This window comes from Geotrypetes seraphini, chromosome 12, assembly GCF_902459505.1.
Source record: "Geotrypetes seraphini chromosome 12, aGeoSer1.1, whole genome shotgun sequence".
Classification (NCBI taxonomy): domain Eukaryota; kingdom Metazoa; phylum Chordata; class Amphibia; order Gymnophiona; family Dermophiidae; genus Geotrypetes; species Geotrypetes seraphini.
In genome coordinates this window covers 16,579,089-16,596,906 of record NC_047095.1, presented here as the reverse complement: position 1 = coordinate 16,596,906, position 17,818 = coordinate 16,579,089, and the positions used below count along the sequence as shown (strand labels likewise).

At 41.7% G+C, this 17,818-nt stretch overlaps 1 protein-coding gene across 4 annotated transcripts in view; it reads left to right on the top strand.

The window, feature by feature from the left end:
* The window catches only part of SNX7 (sorting nexin 7), a 128,871-nt gene that overhangs the window by 72,984 nt on the left and 38,069 nt on the right, over positions 1-17,818 (top strand). For 3 of the 4 annotated variants that reach the window (XM_033916880.1, XM_033916882.1, XM_033916883.1), the window contains 2 exons: positions 693-907; positions 11,413-11,499. In XM_033916880.1, the coding sequence (XP_033772771.1) occupies positions 693-907; positions 11,413-11,499 (302 nt within the window). The remainder of the gene's footprint in view (positions 1-692; positions 908-11,412; positions 11,500-17,818) is intronic. The other variant, XM_033916881.1, reaches the window with a different exon arrangement.

Here is a 17,818-nt window from a genome sequence, read left to right as displayed (position 1 = left end):
AAGTGCTGATATGAACTAGACGTCACTGTTAAACGACATAAGACGTTGATGATTTTTTTTATACTGGCAGCCTTTCACTGAGGGAAAGACAAATAAAACACGTATGCGTCAAGAACGCTTTGAATTTGCAAATGTAAATATGTAATTAGGTGCAAGGCCAGACAATACCTTATAGCAAATACAGCCAAATTTAAATTTCACACGAGCCTTGACTGGCAACCAGTGCTCTTCATTAAAAAAATGAAAAAAGGGGTGACATGATGAAAACGTTTTCAAATTAAAGATCCGTCAAATAGCAACATTCTGGATAGTATGCAATCTGCAGAGATTTTCCTTGTGACTAGCAAAGTAAGCAATGTTACAATAATCCAACGGACTCAAAACTAATGACTGAACCGGCAATTTGAAAGATGAAATGTCAAAATGTGTTTTCATAGGATATGGAAGCCCTTCGTGCAAAGAATGAGACTAGAACAAGAAACAGCAAAGTAGTTGCACGCGGCAGTCAGTTGAGTAATTCAGCAGTATTCAATTTGAAGTGATTAACTGTTCCTTAATATTTTATCATGTTCAGCAGAAATGGCTTTTTTTCATCCAGAGCTTGAAACCCTCTTTGTTTTAGTTTGGAATCAAATTGCAGGATTTTTAAAGGTTGTTTATAGGAATGAAATTTGCAATATATTCCACTGTAGATTTTCTTTTTAAAGAATATTTTGAAGGAATGAAGGAATATGGACCGATCCATACGTTGTGGTCAGCCTCAGAAGAAGATTTGGCAAGCTCACTAAAAGGCATTGCTGGCTGTATTGATAAATGCTGCAAAGCCATAGAACAACTGATGGCAGGATTGTCAGAAAACTTGTTGCCGGTTATACACGAATACATTTTGTACAGTGAGATGTTAATGGTAAGTCCATGCAGATATGCTTCTTCTGATAGCACATTATTTTAGGACCTGCCCCTCGGTGACATTCTGGATGATATAGCTGAAATTACATACATACTGTATGAGGACTTGATTGAGGATCTGCATAGAGTAGCAATAAATATTTATTTTGTTTTCGTTTGGTTTTAAACTTTTCATATTCTATGACACAAGAAGAAATGAAAAGAAAGGTACTGATAACTATTAGCAAAAAACAAAAGGAATTAACCCCAAAATATCCACAAAGAAGAAAATCCAGAGAAAACCAAATAAAGTCCATTTGGGAACATCGTCACTCCACAGAGTTTTTTTGGTTTACTCATAACTATTAGACCATAAAAGGAACTCATAACTATTAGACCATAACCATTAGACCATAAAAGTGTAAGAAATTAGGAAATAAATCCAGGTCAGGTACTAAATCAATTCCCTGCTGGTTCCTTTTTTCTACAGCCCCCAGCTACTTTCCCTCAAGAAATTTCTCTAACTGGATTGGATGAAGAAACACATGAACTTGATGTAACACTTACAGGGGAATTTTTTTTAAAAAAGGTTTTCCCTACTGCTAGAACTCTAAATATTTTAAAGCAAGAAAATATTTATGTTGTATTTGAGTAGTTTGTGAAACACAGTAGCAGTAAATCTTCTTTGAAGGAAAACTTTAAGGTCAGTATTTTGAGGCACTAGCTTTTTTTAAAGCCTTAATGCAGTGTTATCTAAACTAAATTAAACTAAAACTTAGTTTTATAGATGGAGTCATCAACCAAGAGGAGCTCTACTCGGTTTACAATAAATTTGACAAGAAAAAGTAGACTGAAATAGTTAATTTCCAAAATGTTTAGCAAACAAAAAAGTTTTCAGAACTTTACGGAATAAAGCAAAAGAACCTGAACTTCTTAATGTAAGCGGTAAAGCATTCCAGAATTCGGTTAATTTAAAAGCAAATAGATAACTAAATCTCTTAAAGGTTCTGTTTTTACCACTGAGATAGGGAAATGTAAGTTTTAATTTTTGAGAACTTCTGGCAAGATGAGATCTATGAACATTCCAGTTTAAAGGAAGAAATCAAAGTGGCAAACATGCCAATTAGGATCTTAAATGCAATACAAATGCACTTAAATTGAATTCTGAGATACACTGGAAGCCAATGTAATTCCTTGAGCAGAGGAGTTACTTGATCAAATTTACTCTTACCAAAGATAAGTTTAGCTGCAGTGTTCTGTATTAATTGAAGTCTCTGCAGACTGACCTTTGAAAGACCCAAATACACTGAATTGCAGTAATCCAGCCTCGACAAAATGATTGAACCAATACAGAGAAGTGTTGTTGGTAAAAATGTGCTCTCACTCTTCTCAGAGCATGGAGGCTGAAAAAACACTTTTTAATAAGCGAGTTTAGTCGGTCCTTAAATGAAAGTGAAGAATTGATAACTATACCTAGTATGAATCGATAACAATACCTAGGGCTCCTTTTACTAAAGTGCGCTAGCGTTTTTAGCGCACGCAGGAAATTACCGTGCACTATGCTTCTAGAACTAACGCCAGCTCAATGCTGGCATTAAGATCTAGTGCGCGGGACAATGTAGCGTGTGCTATTCCGCGCGTTAAAGCCCTAGCGCACCTTAGTAAAAGGAGCCCCCTAGTATGTATAGCTCTGTATCTTATTTCTCTTTACCGGTATTTTTGTTTGTTTCATTCTTATCCTGGTCACCCCTTGCATGAGGATTATGTGCTTCTTATCAGTTCTGAGTTCTTTGTGGAAAACTGGATTAAATAAACAAAGCCAAAGAACGTACAAAATAATTTCTATCCCAGTGTTTGAGTAAAGATATAAGTGTTGCAGCTGAGCCAATTGACCTGTACCGTATTTTCGCGGATATAACGCGCGCGTTATACGTGATTTTACGTACCGCGCATACCCCTCGCGCGCTATATGCCTGAGCGCGGTATAGAAAAGTTTTTAAACTAAGTTCCCACCCCGCCCGACGCCCGATTCACCCCCCCAGCAGGACCGCTCGCACCCCCACCCCGAACGACCGCTCGCACGCGCTCCCACCCGCACCCGCATCCACGATCGGAGCAAGAGGGAGCCCAAGCCCTCTTGCCCGGCCGACTCCCCGACGTCCGATACATCCCCCCCCCCGGCAGGACCACTCGCACCCTCACCCCGAAGGACCGCCGACTCCCCAACAATATCGGGCCAGGAGGGAGCCCAAACCCTCCTGGCCACGGCGACCCCCTAACCCCACCCCGCACTACATTACGGGCAGGAGGGATCCCAGGCCCTCCTGCCCTCGACGCAAACCCCCTCCCCCGAACGACCGCCCCCCCCCCAAGAACCTCCGCCCGTCCCCCAGCCGACCCGCGACCCCCCTGGCCGACCCCCACGACACCCCCACCCGCCTTCCCCGTACCTTTGTGTAGTTGGGCCAGAAGGGAGCCCAAACCCTCCTGGCCACGGCGACCCCCTAACCTTACCCCGCACTACATTACGGGCAGGAGGGATCCCAGGCCCTCCTGCCCTCGACGCAAACCCTCCTCCCCTCCAGCCGACCCGCGACCCCCCTGGCCGACCCCCACGACCCCCCCACCCCCCTTCCCCGTACCTTTGGAAGTTGGCCGGACAGACGGGAGCCAAACCCGCCTGTCCGGCAGGCAGCCAACGAAGGAATGAGGCCGGATTGGCCCATCCGTCCTAAAGCTCCGCCTACTGGTGGGGCCTAAGGCGCGTGGGCCAATCAGAATAGGCCCTGGAGCCTTAGGTCCCACCTGGGGGCGCGGCCTGAGGCACATGGGCCAAACCCGACCATGTGCCTCAGGCCGCGCCCCCAGGTGGGACCTAAGGCTCCAGGGCCTATTCTGATTGGCCCACGCGCCTTAGGCCCCACCAGTAGGCGGAGCTTTAGGACGGATGGGCCAATCCGGCCTCATTCCTTCGTTGGCTGCCTGCCGGACAGGCGGGTTTGGCTCCCGTCTGTCCGGCCAACTTCCAAAGGTACGGGGAAGGGGGGTGGGGGGGGTCGTGGGGGTCGGCCAGGGGGGTCGCGGGTCGGCTGGAGGGGAGGGGGGTTTGCGTCGAGGGCAGGAGGGCCTGGGATCCCTCCTGCCCGTAATGTAGTGCGGGGTGGGGTTAGGGGGTCGCCGTGGCCAGGAGGGTTTGGGCTCCCTTCTGGCCCAACTACACAAAGGTACGGGGAAGGCGGGTGGGGGTGTCGTGGGGGTCGGCCAGGGGGGTCGCGGGTCGGCTGGGGGACGGGCGGAGGTTCTTGGGGGGGGGGGTCGTTCGGGGGGGGGGGTTTGCGTCGAGGGCAGGAGGGCCTGGGATCCCTCCTGCCCGTAATGTAGTGCGGGGTGGGGTTAGGGGGTCGCCGTGGCCAGGAGGGTTTGGGCTCCCTCCTGGCCCGATATTGTTGGGGAGTCGGCGGTCCTTCGGGGTGAGGGTGCGAGTGGTCCTGCCGGGGGGGGGATGTATCGGACGTCGGGGGGGGGGCATCAGGCTTTCAGGATGGGGACAGACCTTCAAGGGGGGACAGGACTTCAAGGGAGGACAGTGCACGGAAAGTCAGGGGGGGCGAACGGAGAGTCGGGACAGCGCACGGAAAGTCAGGGCAGTGCACGGAAGTCAGGGGGGGTGAACGGAGAGTCGGGACAGCGCACGGAAAGTCAGGGCGGGCGAAAGGAGAGTCGGGCAGCATGCGCGTTATATGCCTGAGCGCGGTATAGAAAAGTTTTTGTACATATCATCGTGATTTCTGCGCGCTATACCCCTGTGCGCGTTTTACAATGGTGCGCGTTATATCCGCGAAAATACGGTATTCTCTATTTTTCAGCAGATGGTAGACCTAGCTAGAATGGTTCATTAGGATCAGAAGAACTTCCACAGAGTAGTAGGCTCGATGAGGAGGCAGAGGGGTGCCAGACATGAATGTTTCCCTCGAACTGCCAGATATCTCCCCCCCCCCCACCCAAGGTTGAGTTAGCGCGACCTCCATGGGGGCCCTGAGTGAAAAAAAATCCTCCAATGAGTCAAGATATGTGTGTGTGTGGTCAAAAGAGACAATACATACAAAGTCAGTAGCAACAGGCACAGGACCACTTGAAAAGAAGGAGCTCCAGTAGATCCAGTGACTTTGTATTTCAAACTGCTCTGGAGGACTTGACCTTCCAACAGGAGGACTGGGAGGAAGGCTTTGCCCTAAGTTCCTTAAAGGTTCATGGAAGAGGCTTCAGTCAAGTCCTACCTAGATGTTGCTGAGATCCTCAGGGGAGTGAGTGGAAAAAACAATGAAGGCAACCTCTGTGTTCATCAGGAGTCTACAGTACAAAGAAATAAAATAATAAACACATAAAAATACTTTAAAAACATAAAGATGCAAAAACATGATATCACTCCTAAAATATTAATAAAATGGCTAACATTATTAAAATAGCAATGTGACAGAAACTGACAATTACCCTCTATGGGATGTAAAAATTAAACAAAGTGCATAATATTTCAACAACATTTGGAAAAGAAAAAGCAAACAGCAGTCAAACATAACAGGATTGTGATGGTGGCTGCCACAATGTAAGACATACATAAAAAGATTGCATGATGTATATGAGTAACAAAATAATGATAAACCTACATACAGATATTAGCAAAATGGAGAAATATCAAAGACAGTGATGGCATATAACCAAAGTTATCAAAATTATTATTAAATGATACAAGCCCTATAGATAATAATGAAGAAATACATTTATAGGGTTGTATATGTGGTTTATTAATTAATTTTTTGTATGTTAATTTATAGAGCATATCTTAACAGAAGTCTAGATCTTTTAAGACAGCCTCTGTTATCTCACTGTTAAATATCCACAAACAAGTGTAAACCGTGGACATTTTAAATTATATGAAAAACAAAAGAAAAGTGAGCCATTTCCTACTTCTATATAGTGATGCATGTAGGAAAGAGCAGCTCAAACTGTAGTTTCCTGAGGTAAGGTTCCACGTTAAGAGACACCCCTCGAATGCTGTGTGCAGTTTTGCTAACTTTATCTCACAAAAGATATAGTGGAATTAGAAAAGATATACAGACAGGCAATAAAAATGATAAAGGAGATGGGATGACTTCCTTATGAGGAAAGGCTAAGGAGGCTAAGGCTCCTACTTGGAAAAGAGATAGCTGAAGAGAGATATGATAGAGGTCTATAAAATGCTAAGTGGAGTAGAATGGATAGACATGAATTGCTTGTTAACTGTTTTCAAAAATACCAGGACTATGGGACATGAAATTAAGGTACTGAGTAATAAATTTAAAACGAATCAGAGAAAATGTTTCTTTACTCAATGTGTAATTAAACTCTGGAATTTGTTGGCAGAGAATGTGGTAAAAGCAGTTAACTTAGTAGGGTTAAGAAAAGGTTTGGATAATTTCCTAAAAAAAAAGTCTATAAGCCATTATTAAGATGGGCTTAGGAAAATCTGTAGTTTTATTTCAAGGATAAGCAGCATAAAATCTGCTTTACTTTTTGATGGCGGTTGTAGTGGCCTGGATTGGCCACTGTTGGAAACAGAATAATGGGCTTGATTGACCTTCGATCTGTCACAATATAACAATAAATATGTTCTCGTGAGGGCTATTCCACCATTTGATTTTAACTTAGTGCTGAGGAGACTTACTGCAGCTCAGTTTGAACTCTTGAAGCATATCTCTGTCAGGATTTATTCATAGCCATTTGTTCTGCTTGACAGATTTCTGATTTGCAAGCTCACTCTTATAGGGCTCCATAATTAGTTATTTCAGAAGAAAAGGTGACCTAGTAGAACTTTTCTGTTCTGTCATGATAAAGTCTCTCCTTATTTTGAATTAGTTGATGTCGCTACCTACCTTTTGGAAGTTTCCCAAAGAGAGGGAGGGAATTACATTTCTTAAATATCCAAAGAACACTTCTATATTATCTCAAGATGACCAGTGCATTCAGGAAGCTTGATAGGCTCTTTAGGCTGTATTCTCCCATCCACTAAAGATCTTCACTATAAATGAGTTTTCCACTCCATGCTTACCTTCCTAGGAGTCAAAACTTGGAATGGCCTTACAGAAAAGACCAGAACTGAACCTTGCCACATCATCTTCCAAAGAAAACTGAAAACCCATCTGTTCGATACTTAATCTCCTTTACCCTCTCTTCTCTCCCTTTCCCTTCCTCCTCTCCTCCCCTCTTTATCTCTCCCATTCCTCTCCCTCCTACCTATCCACCTCCTCTCTCTCCCTCCTCTTTCTCTCCCCTCTTACCTCTCTTTACAGCAAGGGTGTCCAACCTTTTGGCTTTCCTGGGCCGCATTGGCCGAAAAAAATGTTTCTGGGGCAGCACAAACGTGCAAACGCTGCAGCAAGACAGAGGAGGGAGCCAGCAAGATGGTAAACACCCGGGGGCAGCAGAGGTAAACACTGCATCGCTTTCGACCGGGGCCGCACAAAATACTTCACAGGGCCGCAGGTTGGACACCCCTGCTTTACAGTCACCTTGAGCCTGTATAGGTATGAGCGACGCACAAAAAATAAGATTAGATTATTCTCAAAAAAGATGCTGAAGGTTAGGCACCGGTAGGTGCCTGGATCGCGTCTGCTGATGCGTATCTTAAGGGTTTTAATTGGTTTTAAGTAAAACATAGCAAATGATGGTAGATAATGGTCCAGTCAGTCTGCCCATCCAAACACTCTATAAATTAATGATTTAATTTAAATTGTACATTTTCTTGGATATTTCTGGGCCAGAAAAACAGAGCTCTGCCCAGTACTGTGCTTAGGTTCCATCTACTGGAGTCTCCATCAAAGCTCATTCCAGCCCATCTAAACCATCCCAGCCGTCGAAGCCCTCCCCAGCCCATCCTCAACTGAATGGCCATATACGGGACACAAACATAAGAACATAAGTATTGCCCCTGTCAGGTCAGACCAGAGGTCCATCGTGCCCGGCAGTCTGCTCACGCGGCAGCCCCTCAGGTCCATGACCAGATAGTGCTCATACCCTAAAACTCTCATACGCTTTTCGCTTAATGTCCTGTAGAGTAACCCTCTATCTGTACCCTGCAATCACCTTCGCTTCCAGGAAGTCATCCAGTCCCTTTTTGAACCCCAGTATTGTACTCTGTCCTATTACCTCATTTGGAAGCGCGTTCCAGGTGTCCACCACCCTCTCTGAGTGAAGAAGAACTTCCTTGCATTCATTTTGAATCTGTCCCCTCTCAGTTTTTTTGAATGACCTCTTGTTTTTGTTGTCCCCGCTAGTCTGAAGAATCTGCCCCTCTCCACCTTCTCTATGCCTTTCATGATTTTATAAGTCTGTATCATGTCTCCGCTTTTCCAGGGTAAAGAGCCCCAATTTGTCTAACCTTTTGGCATATGAAAGGTTCTCCATTCCTTTTATCATCCTAGTTACTCTCCTCTGGACCCTCTCAAGTATCGCCATGTCTTTCTTAAGGTACGGTGACCAGTATTGAATGCAGTATTCCAGATGTGGGCGCACCATTGCTCGATACAATGGCAGGATAACTTCCTTCGTTCTGGTAGTGATACCTTTTTTGATAATGCCCAACATTCTGTTCGCTTTCTTTGAGGCCGCTGCACATTGCGCCGCTGGCTTCATTGTTGTATCCACCAATACCCCCAGGTCTTTTTCTAGGCTGCCTTTCCCCAGCACCCTCCCTCCCATCGTATAGCTGTACATGGGGTTCCCTTTCCCTATGTGCAAGACCTTACATTTCTCCACATTGAAGCTCATCTGCCATCTTTTTGCCCACTCACACAGTTTGTTCAGTCGCTCTGTAGTTCTTTGCATTCCTCAACAGTTCTGACCCTGCTGGAGAGTTTTGTGTCGTCTGCGAACTTGATAACTTCGCACTTCGTCCCCGTTTCCAGATTGTTAATGAATATATTGAACAGCAGCGGTCCCAGCAATGACCCCTGCGGGTCACCACTCATGACCCCTTTCCAGTCAGAGTAGTGTCCTTTTACTCCTACCCTCTGCTTCCTATCCGCCAGCCAATTTTGGATCCATCTGTGGACGTCCCCTTCCACCCCGTGGCTCCACAGTTTCTTCAGCAGGCGCTCATGGGGTACCTTATCAAAGGCTTTTTGGAAATCCAGTACCGGCCTTAGTTCTTCAATACATACCATTATTTTCTGATTAAAGATCCTCTGTGTTCATCCCATGCTTTTTTGAACTCTGTCACCATTTTCCTCTCCATCATTTCCCTCGGGAGTGCATTCCAGGCATCATCCACCCTCTCCGTAAAGAATTTCCTAACATTACTCTTGAGTCTACCTCCCCTCAACCTCAAATTATGCCTTCTGGTTTTTACCATTTTCCTTTCTCTGCAAAAGATTTTGTTCTATGTTAATATCTTTCAAGTATCTCATGCATATTTATTGTGGATATCCTGAAAACCTGACCTGCCTGTGGCTCTCGAGGACCGGAAATGCCTACCCCTGAATTTTGCTTTTCTTATTTTAACTCAGAGTTTTTCTACTAGAGTTTAGTATCCTACCCCATTAGGTGCAAGATTGAGATGGGTTCTGTATGATTTAGAGCTATATTTCTTTGTGGACTACTGTGATATTTCCTTATTTGTCTGCTCTTTTTTCATGGAAGCCTGTAATCTTAAGTGCTTCTTGAAGTTAATTGTGAAATGATATAATCAATTTTTAAAAAGTTGTGTTCGTGTTGGCTTGTTGGTATCTGTACCTGCTTTCTGCTCTGGGCTAGGATGACCATCTAGGTCATCAGAGAGAGGACTTTTCCTTCATTTGCTCTTCTCAGATTCTCAGGGTTTTGTTTTGTTTTTTAATGGTTTATAAACCGAGGTGGATCCGTAGAGAGATATGATTTCTTCAATCGGTTTTAAAACCTTAATGATTTAGCTTAACTTAGTTGTGTAGCTATGACAGATAAATGCTAGTTATCTGGTTCTACTGCACCTGTTATACCTGTGCATCAACATTGGGCTAAAAGTTATTTTCTGCCTCTATCTACTGGTAGGAGAACATAATCTGCACATCTGAAGTACTATATATATATATATATATATATATATATATATTTTTTTTTTTTTTTTTTTTTTTTTGAGAGGGTGCATTGAAAATCCATGGATAGGGGACTTATGCATCTAGCAGTGGCTGCTAAACATATAAGTTCCTTTGAATATTGTCTCATAAGTTTTTCCTGATAATACAAAAACCTGAAAGAGTAGACATGCCGGAAAACATGGAAAAAAATGAAAGAATATTTTAAGGCTAAGGATAATTTTTCTAAAAAGCTGGAAGAATGGTCAAGTGTGGAAATGAGCTTCGTTAGAAAAAATTGTAAAACATCATGCATTGGTATAAAACAGTATAGAAAATTTTTAAATAAATAAAAATAAATTCTATAAACGGCGCCTAAGTTAAGTGCAAAAGACCCTTTAAAAGACTTCAAGGCGCCTACTAGTACCTTAAAAAGATAATGCAGGAATTGTGCCTACTGAGGTGCTTTATAATGTCTCCGTGGGCACGATTTATGTCAAAGGTAGGCACCGGAAATGTAGGCCTTGAAAATTCTGGTCTACATTTCTGGCGCCTACCTTTCCCAAAGGCGCAATTATCTAAACCGTGCTATTTCATGAGTGACACAAGATCCCGACAACTGCACCATTTAGAGAGTTTGGGCCAAAGAGCAAACACAGAAACCTTTTAAACAGAACAGAGATCTGGATGTGATCCCTTAGCTGCCTATAAGGTAGCCTGTCATGAAATAAGTGAGGAATGGAGACCATTTTCCTTGTTCACATAAGTAAAGAGGTTAGCAGCTGCAGGAAAATAAAATAAATAATTTTACCTATGCATAGATTACTAGTAGAACCAAACATTATGCTCAAATATGGATGATGTACCTTCTTAAAGATATTGAGAGAGCAGATTTAATCCAGAGAAGTCTGCTAAAATGAGATCAGACCTGCAATGCAAACATAGAGGCTTAAGATCTGAAATTTATTTTGGATTTAGCTCATAAATTTTCTATGGTAGCTTGACATCTATTACATTAATAATAATAATACTTGTGACCTGGATTGGCCACCATAGAAACAGGACCCAGTATTGCTAGTCTTATGTTCTTTTATAGTGCTGCTTGATGTACACAACTGTTTATAGTGGTGATAAGTATTCAGGTACACTCTGTCCCTTCCCCAAAGAATTACAGTCTAAAATGGGCAGAGGGAATAAGAGATAGTGACTTGCCCAAGATCACAAGGAGTACTGGAAGCCAAGGTTCAAATCATGTTCCTCTGTAGAGCAGCTAGGGGAATGCAGATATATACTCTAGGTTAGTGGTTCTCAAACCTGTACTGAGGAACCATCAGCCAGTCATGTATTCAGGATATCCCTAATGAATATGCATAAGAAAGATTTGCAGTGACAAACTGTGCATCTCCTTGAAATATTTTAATACCAAGTGTTGTTATTCTAGAGCGTTCTGAAACGGAGGGATCAAATACAAGCAGACCTTGATTTCAAAGTTGAAGCTTTGTCCAGTAAAAAGACAGACAAAAAACCAGTAAGTATTTTCTTGTCCAAGAATAAAAGTTTATAAAAACAAATAAAAAATATATGAGGTGATAACTTTTTATTTGGCTAACGATATATTTTTTGACAAACTTTGGGAAGCTAAAACTCCTTCCTCTGGTCAGAAGAAGAAGGAAAAAAATAAAAAATATTTGAAACACAAAAGCATTCCAATAGATATATGAGGGGGAAAGATGGGAGGATGAAGGTTGATGGGGAATTCGAAAATGGCAGGCAGTAGAATTTTAGGGCTCCTAATATATGGAATAATCTTTTTATTGAATACAAATGCATAATAGACTCCATAAAACTCAGTATACATTATAGGATACATAATCCCACCTACCCTCCCACTGTAACATATTAATATGTAAGATATGAATGGGAGCCAAGACTGGACATGTCAAATGTTCAAAAGACAACTCCGCACCCTCAGGATCAAAGAGTCCCAAAAAGCCTGCCAAGTCCTCTTGAGTTGACGTCCAACTGGAAAGTCCAGCTCTTTAATTTGCTCCATTAGGGCTCCTAATATACAGTATAAGAAGACTTGAAGATGTCAAGCAGTAGAATTTCAGGACTCCTGTGAGTAATATACAAGAAGACTCAAATCTTTACTTAGTCTTGTCATCCCCAATGTATCTGATTATTTTATTTTTAAAATGTGTTATGAGTTTCCTTATCCTAAGATCGTCAAGGCAATGCTCCAGTCCTGAAAATGCTCCCCAGCAGAGCTGTTGCGTTAGTCTTCCTTTTGGCATTTATTTTACATTTAGATTAATTAATTTTGTCTTTAGCATATGGTCTTTTCTCACCAGTAGAACATGCTTCTTCACATATTCTGAATTTAATAATATAAACTGTGTTAGAGGAGGAGCATAAGTAGGATCCCTTTATGCTGAATTTCCCAAGTGGGTAACTGTATTTTTCCAAGGACAAGCAGGCATGATATTATCACATATGGATGATGACATCCATGGAACCTGGTACAGTCAAAAGTGTGCTGTCACTTTAAGACTGTCCATACCACATGTGTACTGGTACCTTCCCAATTGACGTTAGCTTGCAAAGACCATCGTTTTTTCAGTTTTTCACTGAGCTGAGAAGCTGTGATTTAGAATCTCTAAGCGCATCAAACTTCTTTCCTTTTTTGTGCCTTCCTGTTCTTTTTTCTTTTAGTTATAGTTTTGTTTTTATTTACTTACCCTAGCATTCAGTTAAAAAATTTTGTTATTTTCACCAACTTCGCATTTTGGACCTTTGGGCTCATTTCAGCCTGTTTTCAGACTTGGAGCGTCAACATTTTTTTTTTACATTCCACCTACTCAACCTTAGAATCGTTTGCATCAGTGTTTTTTCCATTGATGTCCAATGCTTCTAGCAGCTTCAAGTGGTGAACTCTATGCCACAGGACCATTTCAGGTAAAGACCCACATAACTGGTGTGTACAGTGCCTAGGTCCTGTTCATCGAGACATTTCTTGTGCGCTCTGCGCTTATCTGCAGAAGAGGTCGCTTAAAGCCACGAAGTTATAATTTGAGAAACTTTTCAGTATAACTTCGGGTACATCGACCATGGCTGGAGACTCCACACAAACCCATACTACGCCTGCATTGACAGTTCATTCCACCTTTTCATCGTCAGTGCTACTGTCATTGGGAGAGCCTGTAAGAAAGCTAAAAAACATAAACATGTCTCCCTCTCAAAGCATGTATTGGCATCGTCTCAAGTATCATCCACATCGATGCACTGATGTCCGATCATCTTCTTTACAGCTAGTGTCTCTTCTGAGGTATGCCTCAATATCAAGGTCCCCAACGCAGCCACTGTCTAATTTATTTGTTTGGTTAGTTTTATATCCCGTCCTCCCCAATGAGCTCAGAATGTACCCTTGTGAATAGCAGTACTGGTGCCATCTCTGCAAGAATAGCTTTGAGTTCTGTTACAGAAAGAACTGGCTGGGATGCTGCAGTCACACCCTGTGCAGGCTCCTGCATCAACACACAGCCCAAGCCCAGTCTGAGCACTGTCCATGAAATCCATCAAGGCATCATTCTTAGACATTGAGATGTCGAACATCTAAGTTGAGATGCAGGTCACATGCATCCTCTTCTAGAGAACAGAGTTCATCAACTTCACCTTGGCATTCATTATTACATTCTCAACGCTCATCTCGACACTTGCCTCAGTGCTCTTCTTGACGCTTTCCTCAGTGCTCTGCTTGATGCTCTCCTCAATGTACACCTTGACGATCTACATCTATAAGGGCTGACATTAAGGAGTGTGACTCAAACCTATCACCACGCTCTTCAATTGACTATCCAGATCTATCTGCAGACGAGTGTTATGGAATTCCTTTGATCCATCTCCTCCACCTCCTCAAAGGTCACCTCCTGAAAGTCTGTCATTTACTGATTTTATCAGGCAGATGGGAGAGATGCTTCCTATCAATGTGGAGTCTATGGCAGAGCCTTGAGAAGAACTTGAGAGGAGACATGATAGAAACGTTTAAATATATCACCGGCCGTATTGAGGTGGAGGATGATATCTTCTTTTTTAGAGGTCCCTCGGCCACAAGAGGACATCCGCTGAAAATCAGGGGTGGGAAATTTCATGGTGACACCAGGAAGTTCTTCTTCACCGAAAGAGTGGTCGATCGTTGGAATGAACTTCCGCTTCAGGTGATTCAGGCCAGCAGCATGCCGGATTTTAAAAGGAAATGGGATACACATGTGGGATCTCTAGGGAGGTAAAAAAATGTAGAGGGTATCTCTAGGGGGGTAAATTCAAGGGGGTGGGGTTGTTAGAGTGGGCAGACTAGATGGGCTATAGCCTTTTTCTGCTGTCATCTTCTATGTTTCTAACTCATGGAAGTCCTAGACTATAAAAAGTGGCCCAAGGATTGCATAAATGTTCCACTTCTTAATATTATGAAAGAAGCCTTATTTAAAAACTGGGAATCTCCACTCTTTATCCCAATGGCTCCATGCAAACTGGACACTCATAGAATACAACCTTGACAAGGATTTGACAGACCAGAACTACAACATCAATCTTTAGTTGCCTTAAAGTGAGCAAACAGTAACAGAACTCCACCAGGCAGAGCCCTGGATGAATTTGGAAGAAGAGTATTCCAAGGTTCCATGCTCACTAATAGAATCTTGAATTACAGTTTCTACATGATGTTTTATGTGAAATTATTTATACAAAAGATGTTCTCTTTTGAACAATACAGTCATGTGAAAATATTAGGACACCCCATGAAATATTCAGTTCTTTCTTAAGAAATGTTCACATATCGATGTTAAATCTTTTTTTTTTTTTAATTTATCTCTGAAAAAGAAAGTGACATAATTGCAGGTAAACAAAAATTTTCTTTGATTTCTTAGGTGCTACCTTATAGAATAGTGCCTAGTGCACATAGGTTTCGGTCAATTTGATGCTGCCTTTGATGTGCATAAGTGGCACCTGCCTCTAGTTGATAGTTTATGCCCCTTTGAGCATAAATATGAATGCACCATTTTTTTTTTTCAATTTATGAACCTGCTGAACATTCAGGAATCAAAGTTGAAAGATTTCCCCAGCTTAGAAATGAATTATCTTCTCAAAATGATAACATTTGTATAGGGAAGTTGAGATAGTTTACCTAGTAGGTCATGGACATTACTCTTTTCTCTCTCCCCCTCTCTTTTGTTATTTTTTATTGTAAATTACTATGAAGGCTGCTAAAAGCTACTTAATATATTACGTGCCAATAAAATAAATAAATGTTATAGTCTGTTGCAAGAGATTGGCCGTGTTCTTTGTAGATGGCCTTCTCTTCCTCTGTTTGCACTCTCCCCTCCCAATAGATGTAGTAGTTTTGAACACTTTTTGAACGGATGGCAAACATCGGTATTGATTAATCATAACTTTATTTTGAACCTACAAAAAGAATATTGGTTCAGTTAGTGATTTTGTGTTCTGTGTACTACCAGTCTTCCCATAGATATAAGACTGTACACAGTAGGGCTAATTCTATAATGATATGTTTATTCTATAAAGAAACATAGGTGACTACTCTACTTTATTGAATATTAGCTTATTAGGTAAAATATGTGTCTCTAATTTAGGGGCTAACTCTTATGCAAGTTGTTGTAAGTGCTTGTGCCTATATTGTCACAGGGAAGCCCCTATACCAGTAAATAGTAGCTGAAAGAAGCCTGTTCCCAAAGCTAGGCAGGAAAAAATAAAATCATTTCTTAAAGCATCACTTCCAATACCTCAGCAATGAGCCAAAAATAAGGATGTAAATTACAATTATGAGCAGCAGGTTTCCCATTTGCATTCCTCTAGTTCTGGGTTAAGAAAGAGGGATCAAGAAGTGATAAGAAACAACAGTGCTGGAGTAAATGTTCCTAGTGGTGCTGTTCATCAGGTTGCTCACAATAGTAACTGGGGGACTGGTTTAGTGCAACACATAGCACATTCTAGAGAACAGCTTATTAGGGAACATTCCATACCTGATGCTTGTTACCTAAGTCCCTATAAGAAAAGGAGTCAGCCACAGAACCACGACAATCTTAGAGGAGAATGGAGTAAAGTGGAGAAACCTATTCCTAGAGCCAGAAGGAACACAGCACAGCTCAAGACACAGGTCATGCCTGATACTAATGTTGTCAGTGATATTTGTGATACTGAAATGACTGAAGATTTCGTAGTTGATTTATCTGAAAGTAATGAAAATGTGGGGCCAGCTGAAAAAGGCATGGAGCTAGAGGAAGCTAATGCTGAGGAAGTGAAATGTATAATAGAAACAGATTGTGTCTGAGTTAGGTTGTGCTGTAACCTTGGAAAGAAAAGTAAACTTGCAGTTAAAGTTACTTCAGGTTTGGCAAGAATGCAAAGTTTGTTTTCTACCAGAATTGACTGTGGCTTTTCTGCTCAAAAAAATTAAGTTCTCTGTTCTGTTGTTCTAGAACTTTAAAACCTTTTGGAAGCTATCATAAGGAAGTGAGAAAGTAAAAGAAGAAAGTTGTTTTTTTCCTAACGGCTGTGGCAGTTAATATTGCACAGCAAGGCAGTGACCTCTAATTGTGTTGCTGGTTGTGGGTCTTATTGGGGAGGGACCACAGCCATTGGTCAGTGTGGGAGGAGGTCCCTTTCGCCCCTGAGTTTAGCTACTTGGGGAACTCGGGGAGGCAAGCCAGTACCGGCACTACGTGCTAGTGAATAACGATTGAAAGTTTGCTAAAGTTGATTAAATATGTTCCCAATCTGGAAGTGGTGTTCCCAGATGGAAGAGGAATAAGAATGAAGACCTGCCTTAGAGTAGGTCCGGGCCTATGTGAAAGCCATTTTGATTTTCTTTTTGTTTTGAATCATATTCTGGTGGACTATGGAAGTTTTGGAATTGAACTTAAGTGCTCCGTGTGAAATGAAATCACATTTTTGGGAATTCTTGGATAATAGTTGCTTGAGTTCTGGTGATCAGTTTAGACTATGCTCATGTGATCTACTGATGAGAATATTTTGTTTGCTTTTTTCTTTTTGCAATACTGTTTTGAATCTAATTCTAAAGAAATGGTGCAACTTTATAATATCACTTAATCTACTACTCCAAACAGGTGAAATCCGCTTGGTCAGCAACGTGTGTTTCAGGCTTTACTGGTCAGACCCCGCAGGCTTGGCCATGCCCAGTGACAATATGTGGGAGATAATACACTTAATTTACAATAATCTATAAGTTACATGTTCAAGTGTGAGTTCTTCTCAGTCTGTCTATGGATCTGTGTTATGTAGAGATGCATGTATTTACAGAATAGTACTTAGGAGAATTTTTAATCACTTAAATAATCAGCATGTGTTAGGGTCCATCTTAAAGAATTACCCCTGCCCATGCTGATTCAAACCAAAGGTCCATCAAACCCAGAATCTCTCTCTGAAGGTTGGCATATTCCAGGGTAAACAAAATAATTATGGTACATCTTGCTTTTTCTTTATTAGTTCACTGGGATTTTCTTTCCTACTTCTTTGTGTCTGCTTATATTACGTTCATTTTGCTTGTTTTGTACTGATAAATATTTAATGCTGTCACAGATATTGTATGCTTTTGAAATAGATTTTTTTAGTGGTGGTTAATTAAAAAAATAATTGCTTTAAGGTTTCAGAGTAAATGAAGAACTCATTGTAGGTTAGATAAGTAATTTAAAAATACATTTCTTGTACAATCGTAATTTGATCACAAGTCTTCCCAAGACAACATTTAAGACTTCAGCTTATCTGAGTTGCATCTGGTATGATCAAAATACAGCTGACATAGAATGACCTAAAAT